General features: G+C 43.0%; 1 protein-coding gene across 2 annotated transcripts in view; it reads right to left on the minus strand.

The window, feature by feature from the left end:
• RPS6KA3 (ribosomal protein S6 kinase A3) overlaps nt 1-21,632 on the minus strand; it is a 146,855-nt gene extending 125,223 nt beyond the window's left edge. For both annotated transcript variants that reach the window (XM_030574633.1, XM_030574624.1), the window contains exons 1-2: nt 21,352-21,632; nt 7,266-7,322 (exon numbers count right to left, since the gene is read on the minus strand). In XM_030574633.1, coding sequence (XP_030430493.1) covers nt 7,266-7,322; nt 21,352-21,423 — 129 coding nt within the window. In that variant the 5' untranslated portion in view covers nt 21,424-21,632. The remainder of the gene's footprint in view (nt 1-7,265; nt 7,323-21,351) is intronic.
• Nucleotides 21,633-24,849: the final 3,217 nt, after the last annotated feature.

Genomic DNA, 24,849 nt, shown 5'->3' on the forward strand with positions numbered 1-24,849 from the left:
AAAGTCTGAGTAGAAGTTAGCTGTCTTGTCATTCTCTCAGTGAAGGAGATGAAGAGTCTGGGGGAAGCCCTGAAAGGCCCAGTTCTCTTGAAATAGAAGGCAAAGGTCCTTCTTAAGACCAGGGAATGGAGCCTAGGCTCTTCCCTCAAAGGATGAGGGTTGGGGTAGAATACTGGTCACCAAATGTCCTGATTTATATGGATTTCTGAGGAGACGTTAGTTAGGAAGCAAGAATGGGGGCACCAGGTCACCCACAGTAGAAAGTCAAGTGAGGGAAGTCAGCCATGAGTGTCCCATGGGAGAGGTATGTGGATTGTACCAGGGGACCTAAACAGAGGTCCATGGGAATCTGGGAATGCACCAAGGATGATGGGGAAGTATGGTCTGTACCCTCCATGTGTATTCAAGCTGAGGATGGTACCAAGACAGTGCAGAAGCATGGTCAAGGGCATTTTTGTGCCTGTGACCCAAAGGCGGCAATTCCAGAGCATGGGCTGAAGAAGACTTCTTAGAGAAGTCCCTGTTCCCAGAGGAGTCCTTATGTCTGGAGGTCTTCGCTTCCAGTACCAACGATCGGGTTGATCAGGTTGATTTGCTAAAAGACTTCTCATTGTGGGGTATACTGGAAGTCTTCCTGATGGGTACCAGCATCTCAGTACCAGGGCCTACAGAAGCCTCAGCAGTACCCATACTAGGATGCAAAGGTCTTCTTGTTTCCTGGCCTCAGAGATGATTTTTTCTTTTCACGGCTCTATCTGGCAAATTGGCTTTTTCCCTTTCAGAGTGCTTCCCTTTCAAAGCTGCTCCATGGGTTTTGCTCACAGATGTATTGGTGGGGAAACTCCTTCAACTTATCTTCCCTCATCTTGTGAGATCTGCTTTTAAAGCTGGCACATATCTTGCACTTAGATGGGATGGACGACTCTTCAAGGCAACTGGAATGCCCTTTGCTGAGGGAGAAAGAGCAGTGGCAAGTCTGGCAGGGTTGAAACTAAAACAATAAAGACAAAAATACATAAAATACTAGAAAAAAAAAGGTAGCACCCAAGAAGCTAGCCTTGGACACCACTCTTGAGCAGAGGGCAGTTGAGAAGGAATTGGAGTGGTGACAGAGCATGAGGGTGTGCAGGAAGCAGGCATGGACCTGCATACACTGACGACTAAAATCTCCAATCAGGAGTGCATGGATGCATTCACATCCTACAGTGGAGCACTTATACGGACAAGAAGTCAAAGAACTAACTTTTCCTATTCTTCCTAATGAGTAGGAAATTAGATCAATGTCCTGGTATACCACCAACTGTATTTTTGTAAGAACACGATAAATAAACTTTAGTGTAAAAAAAAATGAACACAATTCATCCTGGTTTGCTAAAGGTGTGTTGCCTTGGACTATATTTGTCTTCCAAATTTATCATATTATAGAGGACTAACAAGGTGTACTACCTCTTAAAAAACTACCCTTTGGAAAAAAAATATTCTTGATTTTTACTAGATTTAAATTGTAAAGAATTTGCCATCAAAATAGTACTGGGCTCTTAACATGTATGAGCCACCATATTCGCCGAATAGTCTTGTTTTTTTCTAATCTATTTTGTTAAGCAATATACAAACTATAAATGCAACATTTTAGGGCAATTGTTTGGTATTTATACCTCAAAATTTTTACTTCAATCTATTTTTTTTATATTATGCCATGCTTCAATTAAATATCCAAATTATTTGCTGACATACGGTAAAAATATATAACTAGATATGATAGGTATGGTATGGTATAAAGGTTTTAGTGTCATGAGTTTGGCCTGGCTACATTACCTATGGCAGTGGTTCTCAACCTTTCCAGATTATTGTATCCTTTTCAGGAATCTGACTTCTCTTGTATACCACAAGTTTCACCTCACCTATATGCTCCTACTTACAATATCAGACATACAAATACAAGTGTCACAAGCATATTATTACTGAAAAATTGCTTACCTTCTCATTTTGTCTATATGAAATTTTAGTTTGTACTGACTTCTCTAGTGCTTTTTATGTGGCCTGTTGTAAAACTAGGCAAATATCTAGATGAGTTAATGTACTCGCTGGAAGACCTCTCCATATACCTAAGGGTACGAGAACCACTCATCTATGGTAATGGTAAAAAAACAAAACAAAACAAAAAAATCTAAATTGGAATAGAATGTAAAAAGGTGTAGTGATGTCTTTGAGTTTGCAGATACCCTGAAACAATAACAGCTGTGAACTGCCTGTGACATAACACCCCATATTCTTCATAGAGATATTGTTATGACATGAATATGGCAAAACTAAGGTATATTTTATACAAGATGGGTCACATGAGATATTTTTTGAAAGGTTACAATTTACTGAAAGTGATTATTCTATTTGTATGCATGTATCATTTCTTTATCTGAAGTTAGGAATACTGACTATGTATCAATTGCAAAAATGTTTGCACGTGGGGAACATCCACCAGATAAAATGCAATCAGTCTGGCTGATTACTCAATAACCCATTAGGGAGAAATATAGATCTTTGAAGATGCTAATCTCCCACCGTCCTGAGAAGCTTCCTGGGATGCTGCTTTGACACTGCAGGGTCATGTGATCATGTCACCTGGTACTTGACAACGTCTTGGACTGCTAGTATTTTTCCACTAGTAGTGGGTGAGGATCAAACTGGGAAACAACGGATTCCCGCCATATGTAAATCCTATTTAAGGCTGGGGAGTTATTTAATCAGGACTGGTTCTTCACTGAATCCCCACCCAAGATGACTGCTAAAAACACCTAAGACTGAACTGGGGAAAAACTGGACCCAGGCTAGAAGGTGCCTGGCCTGTGAAAGGAATATTTAGAATTATAAGCTGCAAGCAAAATAAGTGTCTTCAAGAATCTCTGCAACCCACTTAAAACAATATTTAGGGTGAGAAATTATTACTTGTGGCGAGTTTCATTAGTGTATCAAGCTTAGTTTGGGTGTTTGCTTTATTTGCTTAGCAATCTTTTATAATCACTTAAAAATCTATCTTTTGTAGTTAATAAAACTTTTTGGTTTTCTAAAACCCAGTTTGTGCAATTCATAAGGGAGGGAGGGGGCAAAAAGCTGTGCATATTTTCCTCCACATTGAGGGAGGGAGCAAATTTCATGCGCTTATGCTATACAGTTTTCTGTGTAGCACAAGACAACAATTTTCAGTTTGCAGTCCAGAGAAGGTGTGCACTTGAGTGCTGGGCAATCCCTGAGCTGAGTCTTCCCACACAAGCTGATCTTGGTGTGTGTCTTTTTGCAGCTAGGTGTGGCCGTACTGGAGTGCTCTAGAGGAGGCTTGAAGGCCTGGCACAGCAGGACATGGTGAGGCAGCCCAGGCTGGTGGAACGGGCAGGCTCAGTGGGACACATTCAGTAAATCGTAACCTTTCCAATGATCTCACATGACCCATCTTACATAAAACATCTTAGTTATGCCAAGTTCATATCACAACAATATCTCTATGAAGAATGTGTCACACTGCCCCATTTCTCAGATGAAACCTAAAGATGGCCTTAATTTTAAGTTGTCAAATGATTAAAAAAATTAATCGTAATTAATCATGAGACTAAAAAAATAATTGCGATTAATCACAGTTTTAATCGTGCTGTTAGACAATAATAGAACACCATTTAAAAATATTTTTGGATGTTTTCTACATTTTCAAATATACCGATTTCAATTATAAATACAAAATGTACAGTGCTCACTTTATATTTTTATTACGAATATTTGCACTGTAAAAAAGATAAACTAAAGACACGGTATTTTTCAATTCACCTCATACAAGTGCAATTTCTTTATCATTAAATATATGGCAGAATGTGGGTAAAACCTAGAGCAGGAGACATACAATTCTTCCCCAAGGAGTTGAGTCACAAATTTAATTAACCCATTGTTTAACCAGTGTCATCAGCGTGGAAGCTCTGGAATGGTGGCTGACGCATGAAGGGACGTACAAAAGTTTAGCATAGCTGGCATGTAAATACCTTGTAACGTTAGTTACACCAAGTCATGTGAACACCTGTTCTCACTTTCAGGTGACATTGTAAATAAGAAGCGGGTAGTGTTATCTCCCATAAATGTAAACAAACTTGTTTGTCTTGGCTTGTTTGTTTAATTTATTTCCATGGTTGGAAGGAAAAAATTCAGGAATAGGTAACTGAATCAGCAGGATGCTTACTACTGACTTATTTAAGTCTCTCCAGTAGAGGGGAATGTCAGGTCCAGGCCTACTGAGACATCACCCAGTACTGCATATTGTTTTGGTGTCAAGGTGGTCAGTACCAATGCATTGGGTACAGTAACTCCTTTAACATTGCAGTTATGTTCCTGAAAAATGCTACTTTAAATGAAAACATGTTAAGCAAATCCAATTTCCCCATAAGCATTAATGTAAATGGGGGGGTTAGATTCAATGAATTTTTTTTTTTTGCCAAAGACTATAGTCTTATCAGGGAGCATTTCACCAGAGAAAAGTGTGTATGTATGTTGTGTGTGTGTGTGTGTGTGTGTGTGTATATGTATATGTATGTATATATATATATATATATATATATATATATATATATATATATATATATATATATATATATATATATATATATATATATACACACACACACACACACAATAAGTTTTAAACAATTTAATACTGTACACAGAAATGATGATTGTGAAGCTTGGTTGAGGTGGTGAAGTCAGAGGGTGGGATATTTACCAGGAAATGCTTTACTGCTAAATGATGAACTAGCACTCAGCTGAACCCTCAAGGGTTAACACATTGTTGTTAATGTAGCCTCACACTCTACAAGGCAGCACAAACGGAGGGAGGTGAGACAGCATGGCAGAGAGAGACAGAGAGACAGACCTTGTGTGAGAGAGAGACACGCATTGCCCCTTTAAGTATGCTGACCCCACTCTAAATACATTGCCTTTTTAATTAGATCAGCAAGTTGAGGCAGCAGCTGCTGTCACCATGCTCCTTCTGTCCTGAGCCCTGTTCTGTCCCACCCCGCCCGCTCTGTGGAGATGGGGTGCATGAGTGGGGTTCAGGGGTGGGGGACACACCCTGACATTAGCACCCTCTTCCCTGCCCCTCACACCCCTTGCACAGCAAGCAGGAAGATCCCAGGAGAAGCTCATGGCAGTGGGGGGAGGGACAGCTGAACTGCCAGGCAATTGATAGCCTGCTGGGCAGCTGTCACATAGGGAACTTAGTGGAACGGGGGAGCTGATGGGGGGCTGTCCACCCTGGTTCCAAACCCCCACCAGCTAGCTCCAACGAGATGCTCTTTCTGCAAGCTGCGGACAAAGTAGGTGGCTGCCAAACAACCTTATAAGGGAGCACTATGCAACTTTAAACAAGCATGTTCTCTAATTGATCAGGATCCAACAACATTAATTTGGATGACTTTAAGTGAGGAGTTACTGTACCATAAAGCTAGTTAATACCAAGGTTAGTTAATGCTGAGGATGCAGTTGGTGCAAAGGCACCAGATACCAAGGTCATTGGTGCTGGGGTTGGTGCTGAGGGGCAGATACCATGGGCAGCACTGTCCTTAGATGAAGAGAGTACTGAGCGAGCTACTTTAAATGTCAGTAACAGAGTATAAGTATGGGGCTTCTCAATCTTAAGACCTTTCACTGAGTTTGCACAAGTCAAGGTGACTCTTCTGCCTCTTGCTAAATGCCATGGAAGGCAACCTAAGTATAAGCATGCCTTTGGAGCAGTGCTCCTTTCTGCCTCTGACAAATGTAGATACCGACATAGTGGTAAATGAATGAGGCCTCTGAGATGAAGCAGTCCAGAAGCTTGGGAATGTCATAGTTCACCAGGTCACAGATAGACCAACTAACTTGCATGTTAAGGCTCTCCAAAAATCTCCATTACTCTCCAGCTTGCATTGACTTCTCCAGGAGGAAAAAGTTTCAGCCTCATTGCCCTTGTTCTCTGGGTGGGCTTGGAGAAAGACCACCACACAGAACAACATCCAAGAATGTGTCCTTCCCCACAATATATCAGGTACTAAGAGTGACCATCTTTGATGGGTAAGGAAATGTCACATGAGAGATATCTTAAATCCTGGTTTCTTGGCTTCTGCCATGATCCCAGTGCCCCTGAATGACGGAGGGAGAGAGTGACTAGGCTAACAGAAACTTATTGTCTAAATATGCTAAATAAATATGCTAAATAAATAAATAAATAAATAAATAAATAAATAAATAAATAGGTTGTACAGGCCAATGGGCAAAAGGAAACTTAATTATGTTAACTAACACCAATACAACTAATAACCAAGATAACCTAATTGGCATGGTGCACAAAGTAAGGGAACATGGCCAATAGTTTGATCTCACAGCCAAGGCAGTAAGAACTGAGGGGTGGCTGGGCTTGCTCTATCTTTTATGCCCCCAGGTGGGGCTGCAAACGCACTTAGAATGCAGACAAGGCCTGATATTCACTTCTAGCCAAAGAGAATCTGATCTCACATGCACATGTACATCAACAGTGGAATTTGTGTGGACCATCATTTGAATTTTTTGTTCACAATCTGGATATTAACTGATGCTGTAATCTGCAGAGCGCCTACTAGATCAATGTCCATCTTTGCAACCTACTGACACCATCAACGTTCTTAACTACTGAACTGATAATCATTTTAGCAGAAAACAGATGTTGTGCTTGATTCACTGACATTGGGTATAATGAGTAATGTATGGTGGACAGTTTTCAGAATTTCTTGGGTGACAGGTGAATTCCTGGATTCTATCTCCCTTTCTAAAGTCAACATCACCTTTGCCTGTGTCCAAAAGGGGGGGGGGGAGAAATGCATCCCTTCCCTATTACCAAAAGCCACCTAGTACCAAATGCCACATCTGTGCCCTTCCCAATTGTCAGAGCAACTAGTTTTCCCCTGATTTTTTACAAGGTACAGCTTTGTGCCTTTCACTGAGAAACCTGCATCACACTAAAAATATTGTGAGCACTGTACAAAAAGCTGAATTTAGTACTGAAATAAACACAAGGGATACTGTACTGAATCAGTGGGTCAGTGAGGAAGAGACCTTTTCCTCAAAAATATAGATCCATGACAAACAATTTAGGTCTAATGAACACAGGGCTTAAACTGTGAGAGTTATAGCCAGCCCTTAGTCTTTGAGTGACCTATAACAATGTACCACAAAATAAAGCTATATATACATGCTTACATTTGAAATCTTTTACTTACAGTTTGCTGATTAATCTCTTCTTCTCCCATAGGTTCATCCATAATTTGCTGCCCATTCTACAACAAACATAGCAAATAGACAGCAAGTTACTAAACCGGTTGAATTCAGTTAAAAAGTAGAAAAACATTTCTTTGGGTGCTTACATGACTTCCATCACTATAGCATTATGAGCAGAACACAGAAAAGTTCAACTGTGAGATACAAGGTGATCCCCCCTCCCCCAAAAGGTAAGCATATTGTGGATAGCACAGAGCAACACCCAAACTTCAGTCCCCATATAGACTCATAGACTCAGACTCTAGGACTGGAAGGGACCTCGAGAGGTCATCGAGTCCAGTCCCCTGCCCTCATGGCAGGACCAAATACTGTCTAGACCATCCCTGATAGACATTTATCTAACCTACTCTTAAATATCTCCAGCGATGGAGATTCCACAACTTCCCTTGGCAATCTATTCCAGTGTTTAACTACCCTGACAGCTAGGAACTTTTTCCTAATGTCCAACCTAAATCTCCCTTGCTGCAGTTTAAGCCCATTGCTTCTTGTTCTGTCATTGGAGGCTAAGGTGAACGAGTTTTCTCCCTCCTCCTGATGACACCCTTTTAGATACCTGAAAACTGCTATCATGTCCCCTCTCAGTCTTCTCTTTTCCAAACTAAACAAACCCAATTCCTTCAGCCTTCCTTCATAGGTCATGTTCTCAAGACCTTTAATCATTCTTGTTGCTCTTCTCTGGACCCTCTCCAATTTCTCCATATCTTTCTTGAAATGCGGTGCCCAGAACTGGACACAATACTCCAGTTGAGGCCTAACCAGCGCAGAGTAAAGCGGAAGAATGACTTCTCGTGTCTTGTTTACAAAACACCTGCTAATGCATCCCAGAATCACGTTTGCTTTTTTTGCAACAGTATCACACTGTTCACTCATACTAAGCTTGTGGTCCACTATGACCCCTAGATCTCTTTCTGCCATACTCCTTCCTAGACAGTCTCTTCCCATTCTGTATGTGTGAAACTGATTGTTCCTTCCTAAGTGGACCACTTTGCATTTATCTTTATTGAACTTCATCCTGTTTACCTCAGACCATTTCTCCAATTTGTCCAGATTTGTCCAGATCATTTTGAATTTTGACCCTGTCCACTAGTCCAAATGAATCCCACAATGGGAGTTATTCAGCAGAAATAACACTCTCTTTTTCCCAAGACCAACCACGTGTATCAAACCATTATCATCACTGTCAAAGATTCCACAAAATAACAATTATTGTTGCAGTTTAGATTGTAGTAATAAAGAGCCAAAAGCAGGAATGGATAAATTCATGTTTTGTTTTTTTTAATGGGACAATTACGGTCAGCCTTGAAGGTCATGGCCCTGCTTATTAACACTTCACACTTTCACGAGCATATGCAACCAATTTATCTCTCTTTATATTAAGTGCAACAAAGTTCTCATTATACTGCTGCTCATCTTGGTCACTGGACATAGTTAGAAAGGGGTTGATTCATTATTTTCAGTTCTCTTGTAGACAGCTCTAGTGCCTCTGTTACTTATGAAGCAGCAATAGACTGAAACTAAAAATGATTCTGTTGTTCAGAACTCTTTGACCAGCTGCAAAACCATCAAAAACATGTTATTTTATGCTGCTGGAGAAAGCCCAAAGCAGAAGCAGGTATTGGAGTTAAAGTGTGATAACTCCTCTTCCTCGTAACTAACATACCCCTTGCAAAAACAAAAACACCAAAAAACAAGAAACAGGTGAAGAATGAAGTGGTAGAGATCTCCTTCCTTTCCCCAATGCCACACAGCTGCCAGGATGCTTTGGAGGGGGTTAAGGAATTGAGGAGACCTTTCCTTTCACTGCTGCCAGGAGGTTCTGAAAAGGGAAAATGACAGCAGGACTAGAGAAATGCTTCAAACTTTGACAGACATCTATGCCACTCAAAGGCTGAAGATACAAGCTATCAAGCAGGATAAACCGACTGCCATCTACTAGAAATTCCAGTTCTCGCTGTTCTGTTTTTCAAGGCTAAGTTTACCATTAGGATTATGACGCTGAACTTACTGATGGATCCCTTACCTTATCTGTCTAGAAATTTTTCTGGCTATTAGATATAGACCTTTATTCATAACACAAGAACTAGGGGTCACCAAACAAAATTAGTAGGAAGCAGGTTTAAAACAAACAAAAGGAAGTATTTCTTCACACAGTGCAGTGTCAATTTGTGGTACTCCTTGCCAAAGGATATTGTGAAGGCAAAGGCTATAACAGAAGGCCAAGACTATAACAAGGTTCCAAAAAGAACTAGATAAATTCATGCAGGATAGGTCCTTCAAAGGCTATTAGCCAGGATGGGCAGGAATTGTGTCCCTAGCCTCTGTTTGCCAGAAGCTAGGAATGGGCAACAGTGGATGGATCACTTGATGATTACCTGTTTTGTTCATTCCCTCTGAACCACATGGCATGGGCCACGGTCGGAAGATAAGATATTGGGTTTGATGGACCTTTGGTCTGACCACTCTGGTCTGGCCATTCTTATGTTCCCTCAACTAGCAAGTTGTTTGGTAGTTCTTTCAAGCATTACCCTGGATGAAATGTGTGCTGTGAGGACAATCTGCCTCTTATGAAGTTTCCCTTCTGGATTCTAGTATTTGATTATGCCAAACATAACAGGTCTTTCAGTCTCAGATGACCCTCTATTCTCTTAAGTTTCCCACTACATGACTTTGGCTCAAAGACTGACACAATAGGTTGGATTTATGCTGTTCTCAGCAAGGATGTGGAATGTCAGAACATGAAGCTGTGTGGACTCTATGAAATGGGTGCAGCAGACCTGGTAGATACCCACAGATTTCATCAATATATTCAGAGAACATCAGTGTATTCGTTGTTTCCTAGGAGCCCTTCTCCAGTTATATTAAGCAATTATCTGACCAAGATGATATGGGGTAATTATCTGAGATACTCTGCTGTTAAATTAATATTCATTTGATCACACTGCTTGATAATTATCCACAAGTCATAGAATCACAGACTTTAAGGTCTGAAGGGACCATTATGATAGTCTAGTCTGACCTCCTGCATAACGCAGGCCACAGAATCTCACTCACCCAGTCCTGTATCAACCCCCTAACCTATGTCTGAGTTACTCAAGTCCTCAAATCGTGGTTTAAAGACTTCAAGGTGCAGAGAATCCTCCAGCAAGTGACCCAGGCCCCATGCTGCAGAGGAAGGCAAAAAAACCCCAGGGCCTCTGCCAATCTGCCCTGGAGGAAAATTCCTTCCCGACCTCAAATATGGTGATCAACTAAACCCTGAGCATATGGGCAAGAGTCACCAGCCAGATACCCAGGAAAGAATTCTCTGTAGTAACTCAGATCCCACTCCACCTAACATCCCATCACAGACCATTGGGCATATTTACCGCTAATAGTCAAAGACCAATTAATTGCCAAAATTAGGCTATCCCATCATACCATCCCCTTTATAAACTTATCTGGCTTCAAGACTAAGCTTGATATGTCTTTTGCTCCCACTACTCCCCTTGGAAGGCTGTTCCAGAACTTCACTCCTCTGAGGGTTAGAAACCTTCTTCTAATTTCATGTCTAAACGTCCTGATGGCCAGTTTATATCCATTTGTTCTTGTGTCCACATTGGTACTAGGCTTAAATAATTTCTTTCCGTCCCTGGTATTTATTCCTCTGATATATTTGTAGAGAGCAATCCTATCTCCCTTCAGCCTTCTTTTGATTAGGCTAAACAAGCCAAGCTTTTTGAGTCTCCTTTCATAAGACAGGTTTAAAAACTCGTATCATCCTAGTAGCCCTTCTCTGTACCTGTTCCAGTTTTAATTCATCCTTCTTAAACATGGGAGACCAGAACTGCACACAGTATTCCAGATGAGGTCTCGCCAGTCCCTTGTATAATGGTATTAACACTGCCTTATCTCTACAGGAAATACCTCACCTGATGCACCCCAAGACTGCATTAGCTTTTTTCACAGCCATATCACACTGGCGGCTCATAGTCATCCTGCGATCAACCAATACTCTGAGGTCCTTCTCCTCCTCTGTTACTTCTAAGTGATGCCTCCCCAGTTTATAACAAAAATTCTTGTTATTAATCCCTAAATGCATAACCTTGCACTTTTCACTATTAAATTTCATCTTATTACTCCAGTTTAAAGGGTCATTCAGATCTTCCTGTATGATACCCAGGTCCTTCTTCGTATCGGCAATACCTCCCAGCTTCGTATCATCCGCAAACTCTATTAGCACATTCCCACTTTTTGTGCCAAGGTCAGTAATAAAAAGATTAAATAAGACTGGTCCCAAAACCGATCAATGAGGAACTCCACTAGTAACCTCCCTTCAGCCTCACAGTTCACCTTTTAGTACGACCCATCATAGTCTCCCCTTTAACCAGTTCCTTATCCACCTTTCAATTTTCATTTTGATCCCCATCTTTTCCAATTTAGCTAATAATTCCCCATGTGGAACCGTAACAAATGCCTTACTAAAATCGAAGTAAATTAGATTCACTGCATTTCCTTTGTCTAAAAGATCTGTTACCTTCTCAAAGAAGGAGATCAGGTTGGTTTGGCACGATCTACCTTTTGTAAAACCATGTTTTATTTTGTCCCAATTCAATTCAATAATTTATTAGAAAACAGAAACTTAAAGGTAGTTTGAACAATTGTGTGTGTGGAGGGGTGTTGTCTCTATGGACCATATTATTGCGAAGTAACACACACAACTTTCAAGTTTTTAAAAACATTAACAGCAGTAAGTAAACTGACAAAGCACATGGCTTACATCAGTGGGTATCCAACATAGGAAATGAGCATCTTCACAATTAAGATTAACCTCTGTGGACAAACTGCTGAGACTGTCTGCTTCCCATATACTGCAAAACTTGACCTGTTTAAATAGCTGATTAAAACTCTGACATTCTTTGCTGAGGTTTTTACTGTTTGTATGAAGAGGTGAAGGATTAAGTGCTAGGAGGCAAGCATGATTTTTAAAGTTTTTTGGGGATGCTCTCTTCTCAGGAAATCAAAATAGTGTGTTTCAGAAGAGCTGAAAAAGGGTGAGGAATAAAAGGACATCCCTGAGAAGATCAGCCCATTGCATAGATTTTGAAAAGCTGATCATTTACGGTTCTTGAGAGGGAGAGCTCCTAAAAAATCAAGATGAGCGGGGGGCTCTTTTAGTCATGTTCTCATTATAATTATAGTCATCTGCTAATTCAGTCCTTTAAACTATGTTCTTCCTCCTTCCATTCCCTGGCCAGAGCATGAGCAAGCCATGGTATATGGTGCCAGCCCAGATTAAGATGCCAAGAGACAGGTTTGACCTAGAGAGAAAAATGTTCAGGGGCAGGGATTACCATATTGCTTTTTTGTTAATAAGAACGTCTAGGTAAGGCTCATCCCTCACACCAGGCTTGATGGGAAATATTGTACCTTTGTTTGCAGTTTCCACAAAGCCTATCTGGTGCAAGCACCTAGAGAAAGAGAACATAGGTCAAGGAAGAGGTTTGTCTCCTTGCTGACCTGCTAGGACACAGAATGACTGAAATGCGTGGTCTTTTCATTACTTTATTTTGATTTAAAAAACTAAAATATAAAATTAACAGCACACACTAAAGGGACTAACAGCTGGCTAACTGGCCTAACAATGTAACTGTAACCAGGGAGTCACCATGTGTTTCTAGTGGGTCCTGCAGAGGTTGGTTCTTGGCCGTATGCTAGTTAACATTTTTATCAATTACGCGGGAGAAAATATAACATCACTGATAAAGCTTGCAGATGACACAAAAATTGAGGGAAAGGTAAATAACAAAGAGGACAGATCACTAAGTCAGCAGTGACTCTGAAAAAGAATTGTGGGGCAGAGGGAAGTGAATAATTAGCTAAACATGAGCTCTCAGTGAGACACTGAAGCCAGTAGAGCTAATGTGATCCTGGGATCCAAAAATAGGGAAATCTTGAGTAGGAGCAGAGAGGTTATTTCATCTCTGTATTTGGCACTGGTGCGACTGCTGCTGGAATACTGTGTCCAGTTCTGTAGCCATAATTTAAGAAGGATGTTGATAAACTAGACAGTGTTCACAGAAGAACCATGCGAATGATTAAAAGATTAGAAAGCATGCCTTACAGTGATCGACTAAAGGAGCTCAATCTATTGATAGTAAAGAAAAGCTTAAGGAGTGACTTGATTACAGTCTTTAAACTACAATACCCACCTGGTGAAGTGAAGAAACAGATTGACAGAGCCAGAAGAGTACCCAGAAGTCACCTACTACAGGGCAGGCTCAATGTCCCTAGTCGTCACCTATAGCCCCCAACTAAAATCTCTCCAGTGCATGATCAAGGATCCACAACCTATCCTGAAGGATGATCCCCCACTCTCACAGACCTTGAGAGACAGGCCAGTCCTCACTTACGGACAGCTCCTCAACCTGAAGCAAATACTCACTAGCAACTACACACCACACAACAAAAATACTAACCCAGGAACCAATCCCTGCAACAAACCCTGTTGTCAATCTGTCCACATATCTATTCGAGGGACAAAATCATAGGATCTAATCACATCAGCCACACCATCAGGGGCTCGTTCACCTGCAAGAATTGGATATAACACAGTAAAGCAGCGCTCAGGGGCGGGGGAGGGGGGGTCCTGTGCGCTCCGGTGGATCAAATCAAGTTCGATATAACGCTGTTTCACCTATAATGCAGTAAGATTTTTTGGCTCCTGAGGACAGTGTTATATTGGGGTAGAGGTGTATATGCCATCATGTGACAGCAATACCCCTCTGCCACGTACACTGGCCAGACTGGACAGTCTCTACACAAAACAATAAATGGACACAAATCAGACATCAAGAATTATAACATTAAAAAACTAGTAGGAGAACACTTTAAACTCCCTGGACACTCAGTAACAGACTTAAAAGTGGCAATTCTTCAACAACAACAACAAAAATCAAAACCAGACTCCAACGAGAAATTGCAGAACTGGAATTAATTTGCAAACTGGACACTATCAAATTAGGCCGGAATAAAGACTGGGAGTGGATGGGTCACTACAAAAAGTAATTTCCCTCTGCTGCTACTCAGACCTCCTTTGTCAACCGTTTGAAATGGGTCAATTTGAAAGCATTGGCCTCATTACCACTACAAAAGTGATTTTTCCCCTCCCTCGGTATTCACCCCTTCTTGTCAACTGTTGAGAATCGGCCACTCTCATCTTAATTACATTGGCTCGTTAGCACTGACCCCCTACTTGGTAAGGCAACTCCCATCTTTTAATGTGCTGTGTATTTATACCTCTCTAATGTATTTTCCACTCCATGCATCTGATGAAGTGGGTTTTAGCCCACAAAAGCTTATGCCCAAATAAATTTGTTAGTCTCTAAGGTGCCACAAGGACTCCGCATGGTTTTAGTCTACAAGTACATATACAGGAGGAATAAATACGTAATAATGAGCTCTTCAGTCCAACAGAGAAAGGTTTAACAATCCAACAGCTAGAAGCTGAAGCTAGACAACTTCAGACCGGAAATAAGGGATAGATTTTTTAACAGTGAGGGTAACTAACCAGTGAAATAACTTCCCCATCACTGATAACGTTTAAATCAAAACTGGATGTTTTTCTTAAAGATATACCCTAGGAATTATTCTGGGGAAGTTCTAAGGCTTGTGTTATACAGGAAGACAAACGATGTGATCACACTGGCCCTCTCTGGTCTTGGAATCTATGGAATATTGAGATGTTGAAAGCCTTATGAACAGAGAATTCACGCTGCTGTGCTAACCATCAATACTGGTGTCTATATTTTTGTTTCAATGGCATAGGGTTTTCATCCTTTGCTTCAAGGATTTGAAGAATCATCCTTCAGAAAAGCTCCATTCAAGAGATATTTAAGGTGCTTGTGGCGTATTTAGACTTCTCATGTTTAAAAGCTGCTGAGTAAGATTCTTGGCAAAGGAGGATTGCACCTCTACTGTTGTCCCTGTACATTCTACTGCAGCTGGAAGAGCAGAATGAAATGATCCTTTTTATTATATCAGTAATTGATATTGTTGCTAGAGCTACTGTTAGGAAAGCTATGTATTCATCCTAGCAAGTATGAGATAATCAGAAAATCTAGCTTTATAGTCCACTAAGAACAAAAAATAATGCTGCACGCTATTGGAAAGCAGAGACTCTCAGACTTCAGTAGTATACTGTCTGCAGTTTTACACAGTATGTAAATATGTCACTAACTCCTCAGTTGAACATTATAATTTTGTCACTAGCCCAGGGATACAGCAAACCTCAGGACTATAACTTTTCATCTCTGAAAGGAACACTGAAACAGGAACAAAGCAATGCAATCCAGGGTGGTGGGGGTGGTGGCAGGGAAGCCAGTGGGCTTCACACAATTGCTGACAGTAGAGGGAATGGTGAGACTCAGGAGTCTTGGGTCTCATTCCCGGCTCTGGAGAGAAGTGTTCTATAGTGGGTACAGATTATTCTGCCTGTTTTCCCCCCAACCCCTTCTCACCAGTCTCTGTCCCCCCGCTCGTCTCTTCACCACCCAAAGCTCCTAATCCCATTTCCTTTCTCATTGAGGCCTTGGCTACACTCACACTTTACAGCGCTGCAACTGGGGTGTGAAAAAACATCCCCCTGAACGCTGCAAGATACAGCGCTGTAAAGCATTAGTGTAATCAGCTGCACGCTACACCCGTAAGGGATATGGTTTACATGCAGCGCTGGGAGAGCTCTCTCCCAGCGCTGCCACTCTGACTACACTCACACTTCAAAGCGAAATGTAGCCATACCCTTAGTCAGTTACAGTCTCCTTTTCCAGCCAGTCCCAGTTCCCCATTCAATCTGCCTTCCACTCCCGCATGGACTCCCAGTTCTAGTCTCTTAGGTACGTAGCTGTGGTGAGAAATATCACTTGCACCCTAGGGCAGCAAAACATTCACAAGTTTGGAGCTACCAATATGAAATCACTGGCAGTAAGTACTAAAAGGATGGCAGGTTTCATATGTGTCATATTCACATGGATATGACATGTTTTACTGATGTAATCATGAAAATCCATGAGCCTCTCCTGTACAGCAGTCTTTGAAATACAAGGTGTATTACATATTATGCATAAGCATCAGATGAGAATGCTTTATTATAATAAAACTACACTAAAAAGTTTCATTTGTCATAAACTTACAAAAGTAAGCAAACTCCAAGCAATATTGCATTAGAATAGATAAATACTTAAGAAGTGATAAAGAACTCTTTTGTGATGAAATTCTTCAGTACAATGGAGTGCTGGTAAAGAGTTGAGTAACTTTTAATATCCATTGATACATTCTGTTTAGACAACCCTGCTTACGTTTTCAGTACTACTATCACTGTTTTTATTATGTTAAGGATTGTTGCAAATGTGTTATTTGTTCTTGTGGCTTATTCCCAGAAGTATGTCATATTCCAAGGGCTGATATACAAAATAAGTACGGAAGTAATCACAACTGGAACATTATGATTGCAGGAGGCAAAGAACAGGTGCAATCTTGCCAACACTTATGTATTCACTTAACTTTTGACTTTGGGTGGACTACTCATGTACTTAAAAGTTATGCATGTGTGTAAACATTAGCAAGAATGGGGTCATAAGCATCAATGCCGCCCCTTATTAGATATGTTTTTATGAATCAACATCACTCATCGACATTCCTCTTCATCCCAGTCATTTAAGTAGTAGTAATGTCCCACTGACTGCCACAAGATAATCCTGAATTCAGCAGGTAAGTGAAAGAATGAGTATAAAATATCTTGCTTTTAAACAATCTCTACTTGTGATGGGCAAGACTTTCAAAACTAAGTGCTGAAAGTTAGGCTCCCAAACCCATTGCCCAGTGTTAATGGGAGTCCATGGAAGTTCAACACTTTTGAAAAAACAGGCTGTTTGTTTAGGTGCTTAAATACAAATTTAGGAGCCTAACATTAAGACTCCAATATTTGAAACTCTTGGCCAACATGTCTCGTGCATGGTTATAACATACAGTATATACTCAGCATGGGACATAGATGCTGATTAAGGATGTAGGGCAAGAACCTAAGCTGATGTAAATCAGTATAGTTCCACTGGCTTTACTAGAGCTTGATTTACACTTTGGATATTCCCTCAAGCACTATATATAATATAACTTTCTGTTATGTAACATCATTAACACAAACTACTCCAAAATGCTTTACATTACACTAATGCCCTGAGAGCTCATTCAGGATTTCTCTGTTTTTTTGGGTACTGTAGAAACATACAGTGAATCAAATGCCCCCTTGTTCAACTTTAATAATTGTATGGATTTATGTTTTTACAAGTTTGCTTGGCACTTCATTTCCCTCACAGAAAAAATACCTATCAACCCCCAACATTGGTATAACTTGAAGTAAAAACAAGGTTTGCTACAACAACTTATGATTTCCTTAGGGCTGCACTAAGTAGTAAGGCTATGTCTATACTACCTCACAGTGCAGAGTACAGATGTGCGAACTGCAGAACACAAAGTGTTGCGATCTAACTGTTTGAAAGAGGACTATGTTAAATGCAAACTATATACCTTTCTGTTCACACCAGCTGCATCCACATGGGGCTGTTACATGGTAACACTGTGGTGTACTCTGCAGTTCATACCTTCATGGTCTGCACTGCAGCATCACAGTGTGGACAAGTCCTTAGTGAATATCTGTGGCAAACATAGTAAATGTACATGATTTACAAAAGCTGCAGATGACAGCCAATCTATAGCTATGGAGAAGTCGTCATAAAAGGACTCCATGAAGACAGAGAGACCTCCCATAGGGATGTGACTGTAGTCAAGAGATTGCAGTGCTGCTAATAAGGCTAACTCGTGTAAATTAAATATATGGTTAAGTATTTAAGCCATTTGTTTAGGTACTTGATCTAAAAACTGACTATTTTTAAAGAGACAGCTTTCAGGCAAACAACCTTTATATTCAAATCTATTTTCTTCTTTTGTGATCTGGCCAAAGAAGTTTACAGAAGCTGGACACCTAACTGCCACTGAATTTTGACAGGCTTTGGGCACCTACATCACTTAGGTTCTTTTTAAAAATGTAAATTCAATAATCAAATATTTATATTTTTTCTTCAGACAGTAGAACCTCAGAGTTAGAGCCACCAGAGTTATGAACTGACCCGTCAACCACACACTTCATTTGAAACCAGAAGTATGCATTCAGGCAGCAGCAGAGACAACAAAAAGAAAAAAGAAATACAGTACTGTACTGTGTTAAACGTAAACTACTACTAAAAAGGGAAAGTTTAAAAAAATTTGACAAGGTACGAACACTGTTTCTGTGCTTTGTTACATTTAAATTAAGATGGTCAAAACCAGCATTTTTCTTCTGCATAGTAAAGTTTCAAAGCTGTACTAAGTCAATGTTCACTTGTAAACTTTTGAAAGAACCGTAACGCTTTGTTCAGAGTTACGAACAATCTCCATTCCCAAACCGTTTGTAACTCTGAGGTTCTACTGTAGTAACTTAGACTACTAAGTCTGTTCCAAAGCAAATGCTTACTAAAATAAACCAAAAAACACAGAGGTACCTGTATAGTATGAACATTCACTAACAAAGCAGCAATGATTATCTGTGTCCTATCTAAGAAGTAAACCTGAAATAATTGGGATTATACCCATATGTGAAGCACAGCATGGCCATAAGTATTTGTTAGGATTGGACTTTACACTGTAAACCCTTCAGGTAGGTGTAGTTATATATTTTTGTAGTGTTTCTACATAACTTAAATGTCAAATGATAACGTAAGCACAGAACAGCCTTGTTTACGTGCATAACTTTTCTTTATGAAGTGACTGAATACATTTTGAAATTTTTTTTTAAAAAAGTCTCAAAACACAGTATTTTGAAGAATGAGAAATCAAGTGAATAATGGAAACTCAGATATTTAATAATACATGCATCAATGCAGCACCTTTTAAATTTAGTATGGTAGCTTCCTTATACAGTATTGAGAGCATTTAGCTGCTACATTTCCTAACTACAAAGAATATACATAGCATGAAGAGGAAATTCAAGTGACACTGTTCACATGATATTAAAAATTCAATCATGCTGGATAAGTCTCAGGAAGGAAAAATATTTGTCCTCCTACAACAAGTGTTAAATTGCTCTTCTTAGGCCATGGCTACACTGGCGCTTTACAGCGCTGCAACTTTCGTGCTCATGGGTGTGAAAAAGCCGCTCCCCTGAGCGCTGCAAGATACAGCGCTGTAAAGCCTCAGTGTAAACAGTGCTGCAGCCCTGGGAGCACGGCTCCCAGCGCTGCAAGCTAATCCCCATGAGGAGGTGGAGTACCTGCAGCATTGGAAGAGCTCTCTCCCAGGGCTGGCACTGCTACCACACTCACATTTCAAAGCGATGCCGCAGCAGCGCTCCCGCAGCAGCACTGTGAAGTTTCGAGTGTAGCCAAGCCCTCCAGTAATTAGTCTCCTTTCCAAAATTATTTCAGAACTACCACTCTGAAGTTTAGTGAGAAAACTACTGTAAGAATGGTAGGTATTTTAAAATGATTGCGATATCAGAACTGCTTCACTGGAGGTCAAATTAATCTGCAGTCTCCTTTTAAGTGGCAGGTGGTCAGGAAGCAATGGGGCAAGTTTCTCAGCGTTATTACAACTTCGAAAGCCTTTATTACCTGGTGTCCAAACCACATTATTTAATGAAAACTGGAAGTGACTAGAAGTGGCTACAGCCCTAATCAATCATCCTCCCCACTCCCACACAAAGGGATCTGACTCTCCTCACCAGCACTTGGAACAACTCAGTCTAGTAACTAAAAATACATATGGAACTGTGACATTGATGTCATACCACACCAACATCCTACTGTCCCCTCACTGCAAACAGCAGGAAACCACACTGCACAGCATTGCATGGATGTTCCCCAAAACTGGTCAAACAGCAAGTGTTACCAACATGAGGCAGCCGGGGTATCCTAACTGCTTGCGAAACAGCAAGAACTGCAGGCACAACCAGCTCTGCTTAAATAAAGACGTTTTGGGATGGGAGGGACGAGGGTCCTTTTCCAACAACAAAGAAGTGAGAGAGAGAAAAAACAAGGAGACACATTAAGTAAGGTGAAGCCAGGCTTCTTATACGTCTGCCTGGCCTGCCGCAGGGTCATGCGGCTATACAGAGTTGCCCTATTAGGAGCTAGTTTCCCTCAACTCTGTGTCCGCTGGCTGGGAAGTGCGTCTGGAGGAGGTTGGGCCACTCCGGCAAGAGGGAACTCGCGGTGACAGTAACCAGATACCGGAACGGAACAAAACTAGCCAAGTCGTTGAGCGGCGCAGAAGCAGGTTATTCTCCTCCCAGAGGGTGCAGGCCAACACCCCCCTCCTCCTCCGGAAGTGGTGGGGTCCCGGCCGATCCCCCTGCCTGGGGGTCGGTCACTACAGACAAGGCAGCGGCACGCAGCCGAGACTCACTCGGGCCAGGGAGGGAGCGAGACGCCAGGGCACAGCCCCGAGCAGCAGCAGCGGCTGCTGGGAGAGAGGAAAGTCCCGTGCGGCTCCCTCACCCTCCGGCCTCCGCCTGACCTATTGTCACCGGGCAGCTCCCCCCGCCGCAGCCCGAGCGACCCGCGCACACCGCAAGGGAAAGTTTCCCACAAACTTGGGCGTTGCGTGACACCTCGCTCGCCCAGCCCCGGGACCAGCGCGCTCCCCTTCGTTACAGAGCCACCCTGGCGGGGGGAGGGGGGCCACGCGGGGCTCACGGGACAGCACGTCCCAGCCCGGGGTGGCCCGTAGTCCTGCAGGCCGAGGTTACTTACAGCCCCTTCCCCACGGGGCCAGGAGTGCGGGGCAGGGGGCCGCGCGAGCCCCCGCTTCCCCTCGGCTCGCCTGGCGCTCGCTGTCCACCAGGGGCCCCTCTCAAGGGCAGGGCGCCCCCAGGGAACGTGGGCTCGGGCAGCCGGAGCGCGGTGGAAGGAGGCGGGTGGGGGGTGTCTCCCTGCCCCGCTCCCCCCCGGCGGGACCTCGTACCTCTGTGCTGCTGTCGGCCGCGCTCTCCACAGCCATCTTCTGCCAGGGGTCCGCCAGCTGCGCTAGCGGCATCGTCCCGGCTCGGCGCCGCCGCCGCGCTCCGCTTTCAAGCGCCCCCGCGGGGCGAGGGACCAGGGCAGGGCGCGGAGCCCTAGTGCGGGAGCGTAGCGGTGCGGCGCCCCGGCCAGCGGAGGGCTCTGGCCGCCGCGTCCTCTCAGCCTCCCGCCCGGCGGAGCTACCCTGCCTCAGCGCCGCTCACTCCCCGCTTCCGCTCGCAACATGGCGCCCGGACCATACCTGCCCGTCAAACCGAGGCAGCGCACGTCAGCAACTGGGGGCGGGGCCGAGCCAGCCAATCCCCGGCAGCCGCAGGTAGCTGGGGGCGGGGGAGCCGGGCACGCGCGGGTGCAGGGAGGTGTATGGCCGGGGGAACAGTAGCCCAGCAGGGGAGTTGCGGCGAGCGCGTCCTCAGGTTCGATTCCTACCTCCGTGCCCTCACCCACGGGAACTGGGGGCCACAGTTCCCCATTACATAGCCCTGGCTCCCACCTGAGGGTTGAACACTGCCACTGGTTTTGAGAACAAAGCAGCTGGGCATTTAGATTGAAGGGGAAACTGAGACACAGAGAGGTGAAATGATTTGACTGAAGTCATACAGCAGAGCCAAGATTAGAAGGAAGGTCTTTTGGGTTACAGTTCAGAGCCTTGGCCACTAGACAACACTGCTTCATAGGGGGATTCATATAAAAGGTGGTTAGGGAAAGAGTCTTTATTAATACTGTTATTTTAGCCTAGGAGGGCTAATACAGCATAAATGTCCAAAATTAAAATACTCAAAGTGAGGATGTGCAAAAAGTTAAGGCTGTCACAGCAACATTAACTGAACTAAATTAAGCATAACCAAGTATTTTCATCTCCTGATTTTCTTCTTGTCCACCTTCATGTTGTATTTTTAACCCTAAATATTATATGTAACAGAAAGTGTATCCATCTGGGCTAGTGTAGTATGCCAAAAGTTTAGAAACCAGACAATCTGCAAGCATCTGTATATTCTTACCACTGGCATTATAAGCTTTTGTCAGGCTTTTACCAACTTACTAGCTGCACTGAGGCTTTTCTGTCAATATTTGTCCTGAATGTCAGATCTTTAGATGAACAAGTGGAGTTAAAGCAGCAAAGAATCCTGTGGCACCTTATAGACTAACAGACGTTTTGGAGCATGAGCTTTCGTGGGTGAATACCCACTTCCTCAGATGCATGTAATGGAAATATCCAGGGGCAGGTATATATATATGTGTGCTAGCAAGCAAGCTAGAGATAACGAGGTCAGTTCAATCAGGGAGGATGAGGCCTTGTTCTAGCAGTTGAGGTGTGAAAACCAAGAGAGGAGAAACTGGTTCTGTAATTGGCAAACCATTCACAGTCTTTGTTCAATCCTGAGCTGATGGTGTCAAATTTGCAGATGAACTGAAGCTCAGCAGTTTCTCTTTGAAGTCTGGTCCTGAAGTTTTTTTGCTGCAGGATGGCCACCTTAAGGTCTGCTATAGTGTGGCCAGGGAGGTTGAAGTGCTCTCCTACCGGTTTTTGTATATTGCCATTCCTAATGTCTGATTTGTGTCCATTTATCCTTTTCCGTAGAGACTGTCCAGTTTGGCCGATGTACATAGCAGAGGGGCATTGCTGGCATATGATGGCGTATATTACATTGGTGGATGTGCAGGTGAATGAACCAGTGATGGTGTGGCTGATCAGGTTAGGTCCTGTGATGGTGTCGCTGGTGTAGATATGTGGGCAGAGTTGGCATCGAGGTTTGTTGCATGGATTGGTTCCTGAGCTAGAGTTATTATGGTGTGGTGTGCAGTTACTGGTGAGAATATGTTTCAGGTTGGCAGGTTGTCTGTGGGCAAGGATTGGCCTGCCACCCAAGGCCTGTGAAAGTGTGGGATCATTGTCCAGGATGGGTTGTAGATCCTTGATGACGCGTTGGAGGGGTTTTAGCTGGGGGCTGTATGTGATGGCCAGTGGAGTCCTGTTGGTTTCTCTCTTGGGTTTGTCTTGCAGTAGGAGGCTTCTGGGTACACGTCTGGCTCTGTTGATCTGTTTCCTTATTTCCTCATGCGGGTATTGTAGTTTTGAGAATGCTTGGTGGAGATTTTGTAGGTGTTGGTCTCTGTCTGAGGGGTTAGAGCAGATGCGGTTGTACCTCAGTGCTTGGCTGTAGACAATGGATCGTGTGATGTGTCCGGGATGGAAGCTGGAGGCATGAAGGTAGGCATAGCGGTCGGTGGGTTTTCGATATAGGGTGGTGTTAATGTGACCATCACTTATTTGCACCGTGGTGTCAAGAAAGTGGACCTCCCGTGTAGATTGGTCCAGGCTGAGGTTGATGGTGGGGTGGAAGCTGTTGAAATCATGGTGGAATTTTTCCAGAGTCTCCTCCCCATGGGTCCAGATGATGAAGATGTCATCAATGTAGCGTAGATAGAGAAGGGGTGTGAGTGGACGAGAGCTGAGGAAGCGTTGTTCCAGGTCGGCCATGAAGATATTGGCATATTGTGGGGCCATGCAGGTGCCCATAGCAGTGCCACTGATCTGGAGATATATATTGTCATCAAATTTGAAATAGTTGTGTGTAAGTATAAAGGCACAGAGCTCAGCAGCCAGTTGTGCTGTGGCATCATCAGGGATAGTGTTCCTGACAGCTTGTATTCCATCTGTGTGTGGGATGTTTGTGTAGAGAGCCTCTACATCCATGGTGGCTACGATGGTGTTTTCTGGGAGGTCACCAATGCATTGTAGTTTCCTCAGGAAATCAGTGGTGTCGCGGAGATAGCTGGGAGTGCTGGTGGCATAGGGTCTGAGTAGAGAGTCCATATATCCAGACAGTCCTTCAGTGAGAGTGCCAATGCCCGAGATGATGGGGTGTCCAGGATTTCCGGGTTTGTGGATCTTGGGTAGTAGATAGAATAACCCTGGTCGGGGCTCTAGGGGTATGTTGATTTCTTCTGGTGTTAGTGTAGGGAGTGTCCTGAGTAGATGCTGTAGTTTCTTAGTGTATTCCTCAGTGGGATCTGAGGGAAGTGGCCTGTAGAATTTGGTATTGGAGAGTTGTCTGGCTGCCTCCTTTTGATAGTCAGACCTGTTCATGATGACAACAGCACCTCCTTTATCAGCCTCTTTGATGATAATGTCAGGGTGGTTTCTGAGGCTGTGGATGGCATTGCGTTCTGCACGACTTAGGTTGTGAGGCAAGCGATGTTGTTGTTCCACGATTTCTGCCTGTGCACGCCGGCGGAAGCATTCAATGTATAGGTCCAGGCTGTCATTTCGACCCTCAGGAGGAGTCCATGTGGAGTTCTTTTTCTTGTGCTGTTGGTGGGAGGGCACCCGTGTATCAGTGCACTGTTCAGTGTTGTCCTGGAAGTATTCTTTGAGTCGGAGACGGCGAAAGTAGGCTTCCAGATCACCACAGAACTGTATAATGTTGGTGGGGGTGGC

The sequence above is a fragment of the Gopherus evgoodei genome, chromosome 1, assembly GCF_007399415.2.
Source record: "Gopherus evgoodei ecotype Sinaloan lineage chromosome 1, rGopEvg1_v1.p, whole genome shotgun sequence".
Lineage (NCBI taxonomy): Eukaryota > Metazoa > Chordata > Testudines > Testudinidae > Gopherus > Gopherus evgoodei.